Source organism: Oncorhynchus mykiss, chromosome 13 (assembly GCF_057628025.1).
Source record: "Oncorhynchus mykiss isolate SJ-2025 chromosome 13, ASM5762802v1, whole genome shotgun sequence".
NCBI classification, from domain to species: Eukaryota; Metazoa; Chordata; class Actinopteri; order Salmoniformes; family Salmonidae; genus Oncorhynchus; species Oncorhynchus mykiss.
In genome coordinates, this window is record NC_143034.1 from 2,150,738 (window position 1) to 2,163,092 (window position 12,355).

The 12,355-nt window shown below is 42.6% G+C and overlaps 1 protein-coding gene across 1 annotated transcript in view; it reads right to left on the bottom strand.

Annotated features, from left to right (window-relative positions):
• LOC118940191 (uncharacterized) overlaps nt 1-12,355 on the bottom strand; it is a 32,665-nt gene that overhangs the window by 3,968 nt on the left and 16,342 nt on the right. The window contains exons 2-3 of the mRNA XM_090194555.1: nt 10,442-11,589; nt 978-1,335 (exon numbers count right to left, since the gene is read on the bottom strand). Coding sequence (XP_090050681.1) covers nt 978-1,335; nt 10,442-11,589 — 1,506 coding nt within the window. The remainder of the gene's footprint in view (nt 1-977; nt 1,336-10,441; nt 11,590-12,355) is intronic.

The following is a 12,355-nucleotide window of genomic DNA, read 5'->3' on the forward strand; positions in this document are numbered from 1 at the left end:
TCTGCCTGGCTGTACTGTTTGACGTGACTGTAAATTAGCCGTAGTTGGCTAGATAGCAAGCGAGGGATAAGAACGCTACCAGTCAGTATGGCAATGGAACATTTAGAACGAACGACTGGATAGTCGCGAGAATATAGATACAGAACAAAAAGAACGAACGACTGGGATGCGTCTATAGATATAGAGCAAAAAGAACGAACGACTGGGTCGGGTCTACAGATACAGAACAAAAAGAACGAACGACTGGGATGCGTCTATAGATATAGAACAAAAAGAACGAACGACTGGGTCGCGTCTATAGATATAGAACAAAAAGAACGAACGACTAGGTCGCGTCTATAGATATAGAACAAAAAGAACGAATGACTGGTTCGCGTCTATAGATATAGAACAAAAAGAACGAACGACTGGTTCGCGTCTATAGATATAGAACAAAAAGAACGAACGACTGGTTCGCGTCTACAGATATAGAACAAAAAGAACGAACGACTGGGTCGCGTCTATAGCAACCCTAGATTTGTGTCTGGACTATATAATTGTGGAAGGATGAAATAGTATGAATAAATTAATCAAAATTACGTTTTTAATGAAAATATGTCAATCATTATTTGAATATGTTGGTAACCCGTTGTATAAAACTGGTCATTCCCATTGAAGCCGGTGTTTTGTTGGATATATTGGCACGGTTTGCCGGCCCAGAGGAACAACACTCGTGCCAATATACAACAAACACCAGCTTCGTGGGCATTATCACTTAAGTAACTGCTCTCAAATTCATAGACAGACCTATGGATGCAAACCATCCATGATATCAACATTATAGCTTTAACCATGTTGAGGCTATACAGTGTTGGTTTACATTTAATTAGTTTACAGAGTAAAATAGGCTTATATTTGGGGTTTCTGATGGGTTATGACAGTTGAACTAAAGCTCATGAGGCATGCATAGTGTGCGCTACTGTTAGGACAATACTTACTGGTGTTAATCAGATCCCCAATCTCCTCCTCTTCCTCCTCCAATATGACAGTTATCTCTCCTTCATCCTTCATTACAAAAACGGTATCCTCCTCTTTCTCTTCCTCCTTCACCTTAACATCCTCCTCCTTTTTCACTCGGAACGCTTCTTCCTCTTCTTTCACTGAAATGTCCATCTCTTCATCCTCTTCTTTTACTGTAACATCCTCATCCTCCTCTTTCACTCTGAACGCGTCTTCCTCTTCTTTCACTGAAACGTCTTCCTCTTCTTGTTTCACTGTAACAGCCTCCTCTTCCTCCTCCTCTTTCACTTCTTTAACAGGAGAGTAGCTTAGTGACCTCATGGTCGGAGATGTTAGCTAGCTATGCTAGTGCTAACTTAACCAGCCAGCTAGCTGACCAAAAACAACAACGTAAATATTTAATTAATTGGGATAACTAACTAGATGACATAAATGTGTCCAAACACCGTGGCTAATATACCAGAAAGCGTAAAGAGAGCTTTAATGTTTCAGCTATTTTTGGTTTCCGAGATGGCTGACGAGCTGTTGTTGTGTTAAAAAAGAAAGAAAAAGAAGAGTTCCGTCCACTAAATAACACGTCACAGTCAGCAGCCATCTGGGTAACGCAGTTGAGGGGAAACATTTTATTTTATTTAGAGGCAAAAAGTGAATCACTTTTAACGATTTGTTTAAAAAAATGTATATATATTTCAATGATAATATTATAACACCATATGAAACGTACATAAAGGGAACCATGCATTGATTAATGCTAATACAAAGTGATAATTTTAAACATTTAGGCTGAGAATCTGCTCTATATATATATATATATATGAGTCAATCAGAATCTGCCTAATGTCTCTCTCTATATATATATATATGAGTCAATCAGAATCTGCTTAATGTCTCTCTCTCTATATATATATGAGTCAATCAGAATCTGCCTAATGTCTCTCTCTATATATATATATGAGTCAATCAGAATCTGCTTAATGTCTCTCTCTATATATATATATGAGTCAATCAGAATCTGCTTAATGTCTCTCTCTCTATATATATATGAGTCAATCAGAATCTGCCTAATGTCTCTCTCTCTCTATATATATATATATATATATGAGTCAATCAGAATCTGCCTAATGTCTCTCTCTCTCTATATATATGAGTCAATCAGAATCTGCCTAATGTCTCTCTCTCTCTATATATATATGAGTCAATCAGAATCTGCTTAATGTCTCTCTCCCTATATATATATGAGTCAATCAGAATCTGCTTAATGTCTCTCTCTCTATATATATGAGTCAATCAGAATCTGCCTAATGTCTCTCTCTCTCTATATATATATATGAGTCAATCAGAATCTGCCTAATGTCTCTCTCTCTCTATATATATATATATATATGAGTCAATCAGAATCTGCCTAATGTCTCTCTCTCTATATATATATATATATATATATATATATATATGAGTCAATCAGAATCTGCCTAATGTCTCTCTCTCTCTATATATATATATATATATATATATATATATATATATATATATATATGAGTCAATCAGAATCTGCCTAATGTCTCTCTCTCTATATATATATCTATATGAGTCAATCAGAATCTGCTTAATGTCTCTCTCTCTATATATATATGAGTCAATCAGAATCTGCCTAATGTCTCTCTCTATATATATATATGAGTCAATCAGAATCTGCCTAATGTCTCTCTCTCTATATATATATGAGTCAATCAGAATCTGCTTAATGTCATCGTCAATTTCTCTCTCTCTCTCTCTCTCTCTCTCTCTCTCTCTTTCTCTATTTATATATATATATATTTCCCGTCTGACTCACTCTCAGCCTCTCTGTATCTATACCACTTTCTCTCTCTCTCTGTCTATTGCTGTCTCATCCTCTCCTCTCCAATAAACAAAATAGAGAAGACACAAAAACATCAACATCAAAAATATTATTATACTCAAAAAGGTTTAAAAAATACAAAAGACATGTCAAGTGTTATATTACCAGTGTTTTAGCAATGTGCCAATAGTTGTAGTACGAATAGTAGGTAGATAAATACACATATACATATAGGTGGTATTTACAATATTGTTTGTTCTCCACTGGTTGCCCTATTCTCATGGCAACGGGCCATACATCTTGCTGCTGTGATTTCACACTGTGGTATTTCACCTAATAGATATGGGAGTTCATCAATGTTTGATTAATAAAATTCATTAAAAAAATCTTTGTGGGACTGTGATTTGTGGGAAATATGTATCTCTAATGTGGTTTAGGAAGTGCAGCTCGGTTTCCACCACAGTTTGTGGGCAGTGGGCACATAGTCAAGAATTTCCTTCATTTCTTTACATTTTCTAAATTGTGTGCTCTCTGTTTCGGGACAAATAATAACCACATTTCCTTTTTTGGTTAATTCTTTCCAATGTGTCAAATAGTTATCTTTGTTGCTTTCTCATAATTTGGTTGGGTCTAAATGTGCTGCTATCCTGGGGCTCTGTGATGTCACCTCTCTCTGTAGAGGGCTCTGTGATGTCACCTCTCTCTGTAGAGGACTCTTCTCCAGGTTCATCTCTCTGTAGGTGAGGGCTCTGTGATGTCATCTCTCTCTGTAGAGGACTCTTCTCCAGGTTAATCTCTCTGTAGGTGAGGGCTCTGTGATGTCACCTCTCTCTGTAGAGGACTCTTCTCCAGGTTAATCTCTCTGTAGGTGAGGGCTCTGTGGAGTCTGTTTGTGTTTGTGAACAGAGCACTAGAACCAGCTGGCTGAGGGGACTCTTCTCCAGGTTAATCTCTCTGTAGGTGAAGGCTCTGTGATGTCACCTCTCTCTGTAGGTGAAGGCTCTGTGAAGTCACCTCTCTCTGTAGGTGAAGGCTCTGTGAAGTCACCTCTCTCTGTACGTGAAGGCTCTGGTGTCCTTTGAAAGCTCTTTGGTCTTGGCCATAGTGGAGTTTGGAGTGTGACTGTTTGAGGTTGTGGACAGGTGTCTTTTATACTGATAACAAGTTCAAACAGGTGCCATTAATATATGTAACGAGTGGAGGACAGAGGAGCCTCTTAAAGAAGAAGTTACAGGTCTGTGAGAGCCAGAAATCTTGCTTGTTTGTAGGTGACCAAATATCTATTTTCCACCATCATTTGCAAATAAATTCATTAAAAATCCTACAATGTGATTTTCTTGATTTTTTTTCTCATTTTGTCTGTCCACCGTGACCATCAACCCAGACCATCCACCCTGACCATCAACCCTGACCATCCACCCTGACCATCCACCCTGACCATCCACCCTGACCATCCACCCAGACCATCCACCCTGACCCTGACCATCCACCCTGACCATCAACCCTGACCATCCACCCAGACCATCCACCCTGACCAACCACCCTGACCCTGACCATCCACCCTGACCATCCACCCTGACCATCCACCCTGACCATCCACCCTGACCAACCACCCTGACCATCCACCCTGACCATCAACCCTGACCATCCACCCTGACCATCCACCCTGACCATCCACCCTGACCATCCACCCAGACCATCCACCCTGACCCTGACCATCCACCCTGACCATCCACCCTGACCATCAACCCTGACCATCCACCCAGACCATCCACCCTGACCATCCACCCTGACCATCCACCCTGATCATCCACCCTGACCAACCAACCTGACCATCCACCCTGACCCTGACCACTCTGACCATCCACCCTGACCAACCACCCTGACCATCCACCCTGACCATCAACCCTGACCCTGACCATCCACCCTAACCATCCACCCTGACCAACCACCCTGACCATTCACCATGACCATGACCATCCACCCTGACCATCCACTCTGACCATCCACCCTGACCAACCACCCTGACCATCCACCCTGACCAACCACCCTGACCATCCACCCTGACCATCCACCCTGACCCTGACCAACCACCCTGACCAACCACCCTGACATCCACCCTGACCATCCACCCTGACCCTGACCAACCACCCTGACCAACCACCCTGACATCCACCCTGACCAACCATCCTGACCATCCACCCTGACCATCCACCCTGACCATCTACCCTGACCAACCACCCTGACCATCCACCCTGACCAACTACCCTGACCATCCACCCTGACCAACCACCCTGAACAACCACTCTGACCAACCACCCTGACCTTGACCAACCACCCTGACCATCCACCTTGACCATCCACCCTGACCAACCACCCTGACCATCCACCCTGACCAACCACCCTGACCAACCACTCTGACCCTGACCATCCACCCTGACCAACCACCCTGACCATCCACCCTGACCATCCACCCTGACCATCTACCCTGACAAACCACCCTGACCATCCACCCTGACAAACCACCCTGACCAACCACTCTGACCCTGACCAACCACCGTGACCAACCACCCTGACCATCAACCCTGACCAGCCACCCTGACCCTGACCATCCACCCTGACCATCCACCCTGACCAACCACCCTGACCAACCACCCTGACCATCCACCCTGACCAACCACCCTGACCCTAACCAACCACCCTGACCATCCACCCTGACCCTAACCAACCACCCTGACCATCCACCCTGACCCTAACCAACCACCCTGACCAACCACCCTGACCAACCACCCTGACCGTCCACCCTAATCATCCACCCTGACCCTAACCAACCACCCTAACCAACCACCCTGACCATCCACCCTGACCCTAACCAACCACCCTAACAACCACCCTGACCATCCACCCTGACCCTCCACCCTGACCATCCACCCTGACCCTGACCACCCACCCTGACCCCCCTGACCACCCACCCTGACCATCCACCCTCCTTTAATTTTTTTTGCCTGAAAGGGACATTGATAAAATGCTTCAACTTCATGGTAATCATTCACATCAATCTAACCTCTTCCTGTTTCTTATCTCCCCTCCCCCATTTACCATCTAGGCCTCAATCTAACCTCTTCCTGTTTCTCATCTCCCCTCCCCCATTTACCATCTAGGACTCAATCTAACCTCTTCCTGTTTCTCCCCTCCCCCATTTACCGTATAGGCCTCAATCTAACCTCTTCCTGTTTCTCATCTCCCCTCCCCCATTTACCATCTAGGACTCAATCTAACCTCTTCCTGTTTCTCATCTCCCCCATTTACCATATAGGCCTCAATCTAACCTCTTCCTGTTTCTCATCTCCCCTCCCCCATTTACCATATAGTCCTCAATCTAACCTCTTTCTGTTTCTCATCTCCCCCATTTACCATATAGTCCTCAATCTAACCTCTTCCTGTTTCTCCCCTCCCCCATTTACCATATAGTCCTCAATCTAACCTCTTCCTGTTTCTCATCTCCCCTCCCCCATTTACCATATAGGCCTCAATCTAACCTCTTCCTGTTTCTCATCTCCCCTCCCCCATTTACCATCTAGGCCTCAATCTAACCTCTTCCTGTTTCTCATCTCCCCTCCCCCATTTACCATATAGGCCTCAATCTAACCCGTTCCTGTTTCTCATCTCCCCTCCCCATTTACCATATAGGCCTCAATCTAACCTCTTCCTGTTTCTCATCTCCCCTCCCCCATTTACCATCTAGTCCTCAATCTAACCTCTTCCTGTTTCTCATCTCCCCCATTTACCATCTAGGCCTCAATCTAACCCCTTCCTGTTTCTCATCTCCCCTCCCCCATTTACCATATAGGCCTCAATCTAACCTCTTCCTGTTTCTCATCTCCCCTCCCCCATTTACCATCTAGTCCTCAATCTAACCTCTTCCTGTTTCTCATCTCCCCCATTTACCATCTAGGCCTCAATCTAACCCCTTCCTGTTTCTCATCTCCCCTCCCCCATTTACCATATAGGCCTCAATCTAACCTCTTCCTGTTTCTCCCCTCCCCCATTTACCATATAGGCCTCAATCTAACCTCTTCCTGTTTCTCATCTCCCCTCCCCCATTTACCATATAGGCCTCAATCTAACCTCTTCCTGTTTCTCATCTCCCCTCCCCCATTTACCATCTAGGCCTCAATCTAACCTCTTCCTGTTTCTCCCCTCCCCCATTTACCATATAGGCCTCAATCTAACCTCTTCCTGTGTCTCACCTCCCCTCCCCCATTTACTATATAGTCCTCAATCTAACCTCTTCCTGTTTCTCATCTCCCCTCCCCCATTTGCCATATAGTCCTCAATCTAACCTCTTTCTGTTTCTCATCTCCCCTCCCCCATTTGCCATATAGGCCTCAATCTAACCTCTTCCTGTTTCTCATCTCCCCCATTTACCATCTAGTCCTCAATCTAACCTCTTTCTGTTTCTCATCTCCCCTCCCCATTTACCACATAGTCCTCAATCTAACCTCTTCCTGCAGATGCTCTTATCCAGAGCAATGACTCACAGCGAGTAGGTCCACCCTCTCTCTAAAAGTGGAAAAAAGTGTTTTACCAGTGAACAGAGACAGAAAAGGTCAACCAATGAGACCTGATAAAAACACCATTGCATATATTCCCCCCCCCTCCCCCAACAAGACGTGAGGTCGATTTCACCCCCCCCCCCCCCCCGAAAAAAATCATGAATCTATAAATCAATCAGTTTATTGATGAAAAACAAAATAAACATTGATAGAAACATTCAACATTATTCAGTTGATCATGAAATAAGATGCAAGCTACAGTGGCTTGCGAAAGTATTCACTCCCCTTGGCATTTTTCCTATTTTGTTGCCTTCCAACCTGGAATTAAAATTGATTTTGGGGGGGGATTGTATCACTTGATTAACACAACATGCCTACCACTTTGAAGATTCTAAATATTTTTTATTGTGAAACAAACAAGAAATAAGGCAAAACAACTGAAGACTTGAGCGTGCATAACTATTCACCCCCCAAAAGTCAATACTTTGTAGAGCCACCTTCTTTAGGTAATACCACAGATTCTCAATTGGATTGAGGTCTGGGCTTTGACTAGGCCATTCCAATACATTTAAATGTTTCCCCTTAAACCACTCAAGTGTTGCTTTAGCAGTATGCCTAGGGTCATTGTCCTGCTGGAAGGTGAACCTCCGTCCGGTCTCAAATCTCCGGAAGATTGAAACAGGTTTTCCCTCAAGAATTACCCTGTATTTAGCGCCATCCATCATTCCTTCAATTCTGACCAGTTTCCCAGTCCCTGCCGATGAAAAATATCCCCACAGCATGATGCTGCCTCCACCATGCTTCACTGGGATGTTGTTCTTGGGGTGATGAGAGGTGTTGGGTTTGCGCCAGACATAGCGTTTTGATTGATGGCCAAAAAGCCCAATTTCAGTCTCATCTGACCAGAGTACCTTCTTCCATATGTTTTGGGAGTTTCCCACATGCCCTTTGGCAAACACCAAACATGATTGCTTACTTTTTTTTTTAAGAAATTGCTTTTTTCTGGACACTCTTCCATAAAGCCCAGCTCTGGGGATTGTACGGCTTAAAGTGGTCCTACGGACAGATACTCCAATCTCCGCTGTGGAGCTTTGTAGCTCCTTCAGGGTTATCTTTGGTCTCTTTGTTGCCTCTCTGATTAATGCCCTCCTTGCCTGGTCCGCGAGTTTTGGTGGGCGGCCCTCTCTTGGCAGGTTTGTTGTGGTTCCATATTCTTTACATTTTTTAATAATAATAATAATGGGATGTTCAAAGTTTCTGATATTTTTTTATAACCCAACCCTGATCTGTACTTCTCCACAACTTTGTCCCTGACCTGTTGGGAGAGCTCCTTTGTCTTCATGGTGTCGCTTGCTTGGTGGTGTTGCAGACTCTGGGGCCTTTCAGAACAGGTCATGTGAGGTCATACACTGAGATCATGTGACACTTAAATAAAGTCTACCTGTGTATAATTTAACTAATTATGTGACTTCTGAAGGTAACTGGTTGCACCAGATCTTATTTAGGGGCTTCATAGCAAAGGGGTGAATACATATGCACACACCACTATTCAATTTTTGTATTTTTTTGAAATAATTTTTTGAAATAAATATATTTTTTCATTTCACTTCACCAATTGGGACTATTTTGTGTTTATGTCCGTTAAATGAAATCCAAATAAAAATACATTTAAATTACAGGTTGTAATGCAACGAAATAGGAAAAATGCCAAGGGGGGTGAATACTTTACGCTGTACCATGAGACTGTGAGACCAACAGTTTATATATTAAACCCTGGATACCGTGATGTCATCCAGGGGAATGAATGGTATTCACCAGTAGTTCAGTTAAATGTTTATATATTAAACTCCTGGATACCGTGATGTCATCCAGAGGAATGAATGGTATTCACCAGTCGTTCAGTTAAATGTTTATATATTAAACCCCTGGATACCGTGACGTCACCCAGAGGAATGAATGGTATTCACCAGTCGTTCAGTTAAATGTTTATATATTAAACTCCTGGATACGTCACCCAGAGGAATGAATGGTATTCACCAGTAGTTCAGTTAAATGTTTATATATTAAACTCCTGGATACGTCACCCAGAGGAATGAATGGTATTCACCAGTAGTTCAGTTAAATGTTTATATATTAAACTCCTGGATACGTCACCCAGAGGAATGAATGGTATTCACCAGTAGTTCAGTTAAATGTTTATATATAAAACTCCTGGATACGTCACCCAGAGGAATGAATGGTATTCACCAGTAGTTCAGTTAAATGTTTCCAAGGACAAAATTACATGTATTTAACAAAATTACATGTATTTAACAAAATTACATGTATTTAACAAAATTACATGTATTTAACATAATGACATGTATTTAAGTATTTTGCTTGTTAGGTAAAGTAACATTAGTACTTTTCAACAAAAAAAACTATACTTTAAACATTTTTATATTTTTTATTATTTTTATGTTATAAACTCACATAATATAATTTGAAAATATTAAGTATTAAGGTGTATAAGAGAATAAACGTGTTTTAATTCATATTAAAATATTAACATTAATAAATGAATTTCCACAGCTTCCTAAATATGTTTTTTTACAAGATAGAACACAGAGTGGCCTCTCCTACCCAGGTCTGGTGTTGGAGATCATTCTACACTCTGTGTTCTACTACCCAGGTCTGGTGTTGGAGATCATTCTACACTCTGTGTTCTACTACCCAGGTCTGGTGTTGGAGATCATTCCACACTCTGTGTTCTACTACCCAGGTCTGGTGTTGGAGGTCATTCTACACTCTGTGTTCTACTACCCAGGACTGCTGTTGGAGCTCATTCTACACTCTGTGTTCTACTACCCAGGTCTGGTGTTGGAGCTCATTCTACACTCTGTGTTCTACTATCCAGGTCTGGTGTTGGAGATCATTCTACACTCTGTGTTCTACTACCCAGGTCTGGTGTTGGAGGTCATTCTACACTCTGTGTTCTACTATCCAGGTCTGGTGTTGGAGATCATTCCACACTCTGTGTTCTACTACCCAGGTCTGGTGTTGGAGATCATTCTACACTCTGTGGATCTCCTGAGTGTATTTTCTGATGTTTAATCAGAGAACTTGAATGAGAGTATCTCTTGTCACACTGATCACAGCCATAAGGCTTCTCTCCTGTGTGTGTTCTCTGGTGTACTGCCAGGTTGCTTGAGGTAGAACAACTCGTCCCGCAGTCAGAGCAGTGGTAAGGTTTCTCTCCAGTGTGGGTTCTCTTGTGTGATATCAGGTTACTTGAGGTAGTACATCTCTTCCCACAGTCTGGGCAGTGGTAAGGCTTTTCACCAGTGTGGGTTCTCTGATGTACTATCAGTATGTCTAATAAAGCAAAACGCTTCCCACATTCAGAGCAGTGGTGAGGCTTCTCTCCTGTGTGTGTTCTCTGGTGAGATTTTAAATGTGATGATCTAACAAAACCCTTCCCACAGTCAGAGCAGTGGTACGGTTTTTCTCCCGTGTGTATTCTCTGGTGTACAATCAGGTGACTTGGCTGAGTAAAACTCTTCCCACATTGATCACAGCTATAAGGTTTCTCTCCTGTATGTGTTCTCCGGTGTGTTATCAGATAGCTTGAGGTAGTAAAGCTCATTCCACAGTTGGTGCAGCGATAAGGCTTCTCTCCAGTGTGTATTCTCTTGTGTACAGTCAGGTTTGATGACTGAGTGAATCGCTTCCCGCATTGATCACAGCCATAAGGCCTCTCTCCTGTATGTGTTCTCTGGTGTATAATCAGTTCACTTGAGGAGGTTAAGCTTTTCCCACAGTCTGAGCAGTGGTAAGGCTTCTCTCCAGTGTGCGTTCGCTGGTGCAGCTTTAAACGCTGTGATGTTGAAAAGGCCCTCTCACAGTCAGAGCAGTGGTGATGCTTCTCTCCTGTGTGTGTCAACTGGTGTTTTGTCAGGTTCCCTAGTTGAGAAAATCTCTTCAAACAGTCAGTGCAGCTATAAGGTTTCTCTCCTGTATGGATTCTGTGGTGTATTTTAAGTTCTGTTGAAGAGGTGAAACTCTTCCCACAGTCAGAGCAGTGGTGAGGTTTCTTCCCTGTGGATCTCCGCTGGAGTTTCTTGAGGTGTTCTGATCTGGAGAGACTCTTCTCAGCCTCGTCAGCATCATGATGTTGTTGAGGCTCCCCAGAGCATCCACGACAGTCACGTCTCTCTCCTGTGTGAACGACAAAGTCAGACAGTCAATGTAGTGAATGTTTAAATGCTTTTACAAACCTTTTTTTGACAATTGTCTTCTAACAATAAGATGGTCAAGTGAAGAACAATAGTCAGATTTTGTCTTCATTTTTCACAGGAGTAAAGTAGATGTCAGTCTGACAATAAGTTATTAAAGTTGTTGAAACCTTCAGCAGTGATCCAGACGACTTTAGGTCACCAATATTATTAATGGTATTATTTTATTATCAGCTTTACTGAATATCAGGTAAACCACAGCCAATAAAAACCACAGCCAATAAAACCAGAGGAAATAAAACCACAGCCAATAAAACCACAGCCAATAAAACCACAGCCTATAAAAACCACAGCCAATAAAACCACAGCCAATAAAACCACAGCCAATAAAACCAGAGGAAATAAAACCACAGCCAATAAAAACCACAGCCAATAAAAACCACAGCCAATAAAACCAGAGGAAATAAAACCACAGCCAATAAAAACCACAGCCAATAAAACCACAGCCAATAAAACCACAGCCAATAAAACCACAGAAAATAAAACCACATCCAATAAAACCACAGCCAATAAAACCACAGCCAATAAAACCACAGCCAATAAAACCACAGCCAATAAAACCACAGCCAATAAAACCACAGCCAATAAAACCACAGCCAATAAAACCACAGCCAATATAACCACAGCCAATAAAAACCACAGCCAATAAAACCAGAGGAAATAAAACCACAGGAAATATGAATCAATTA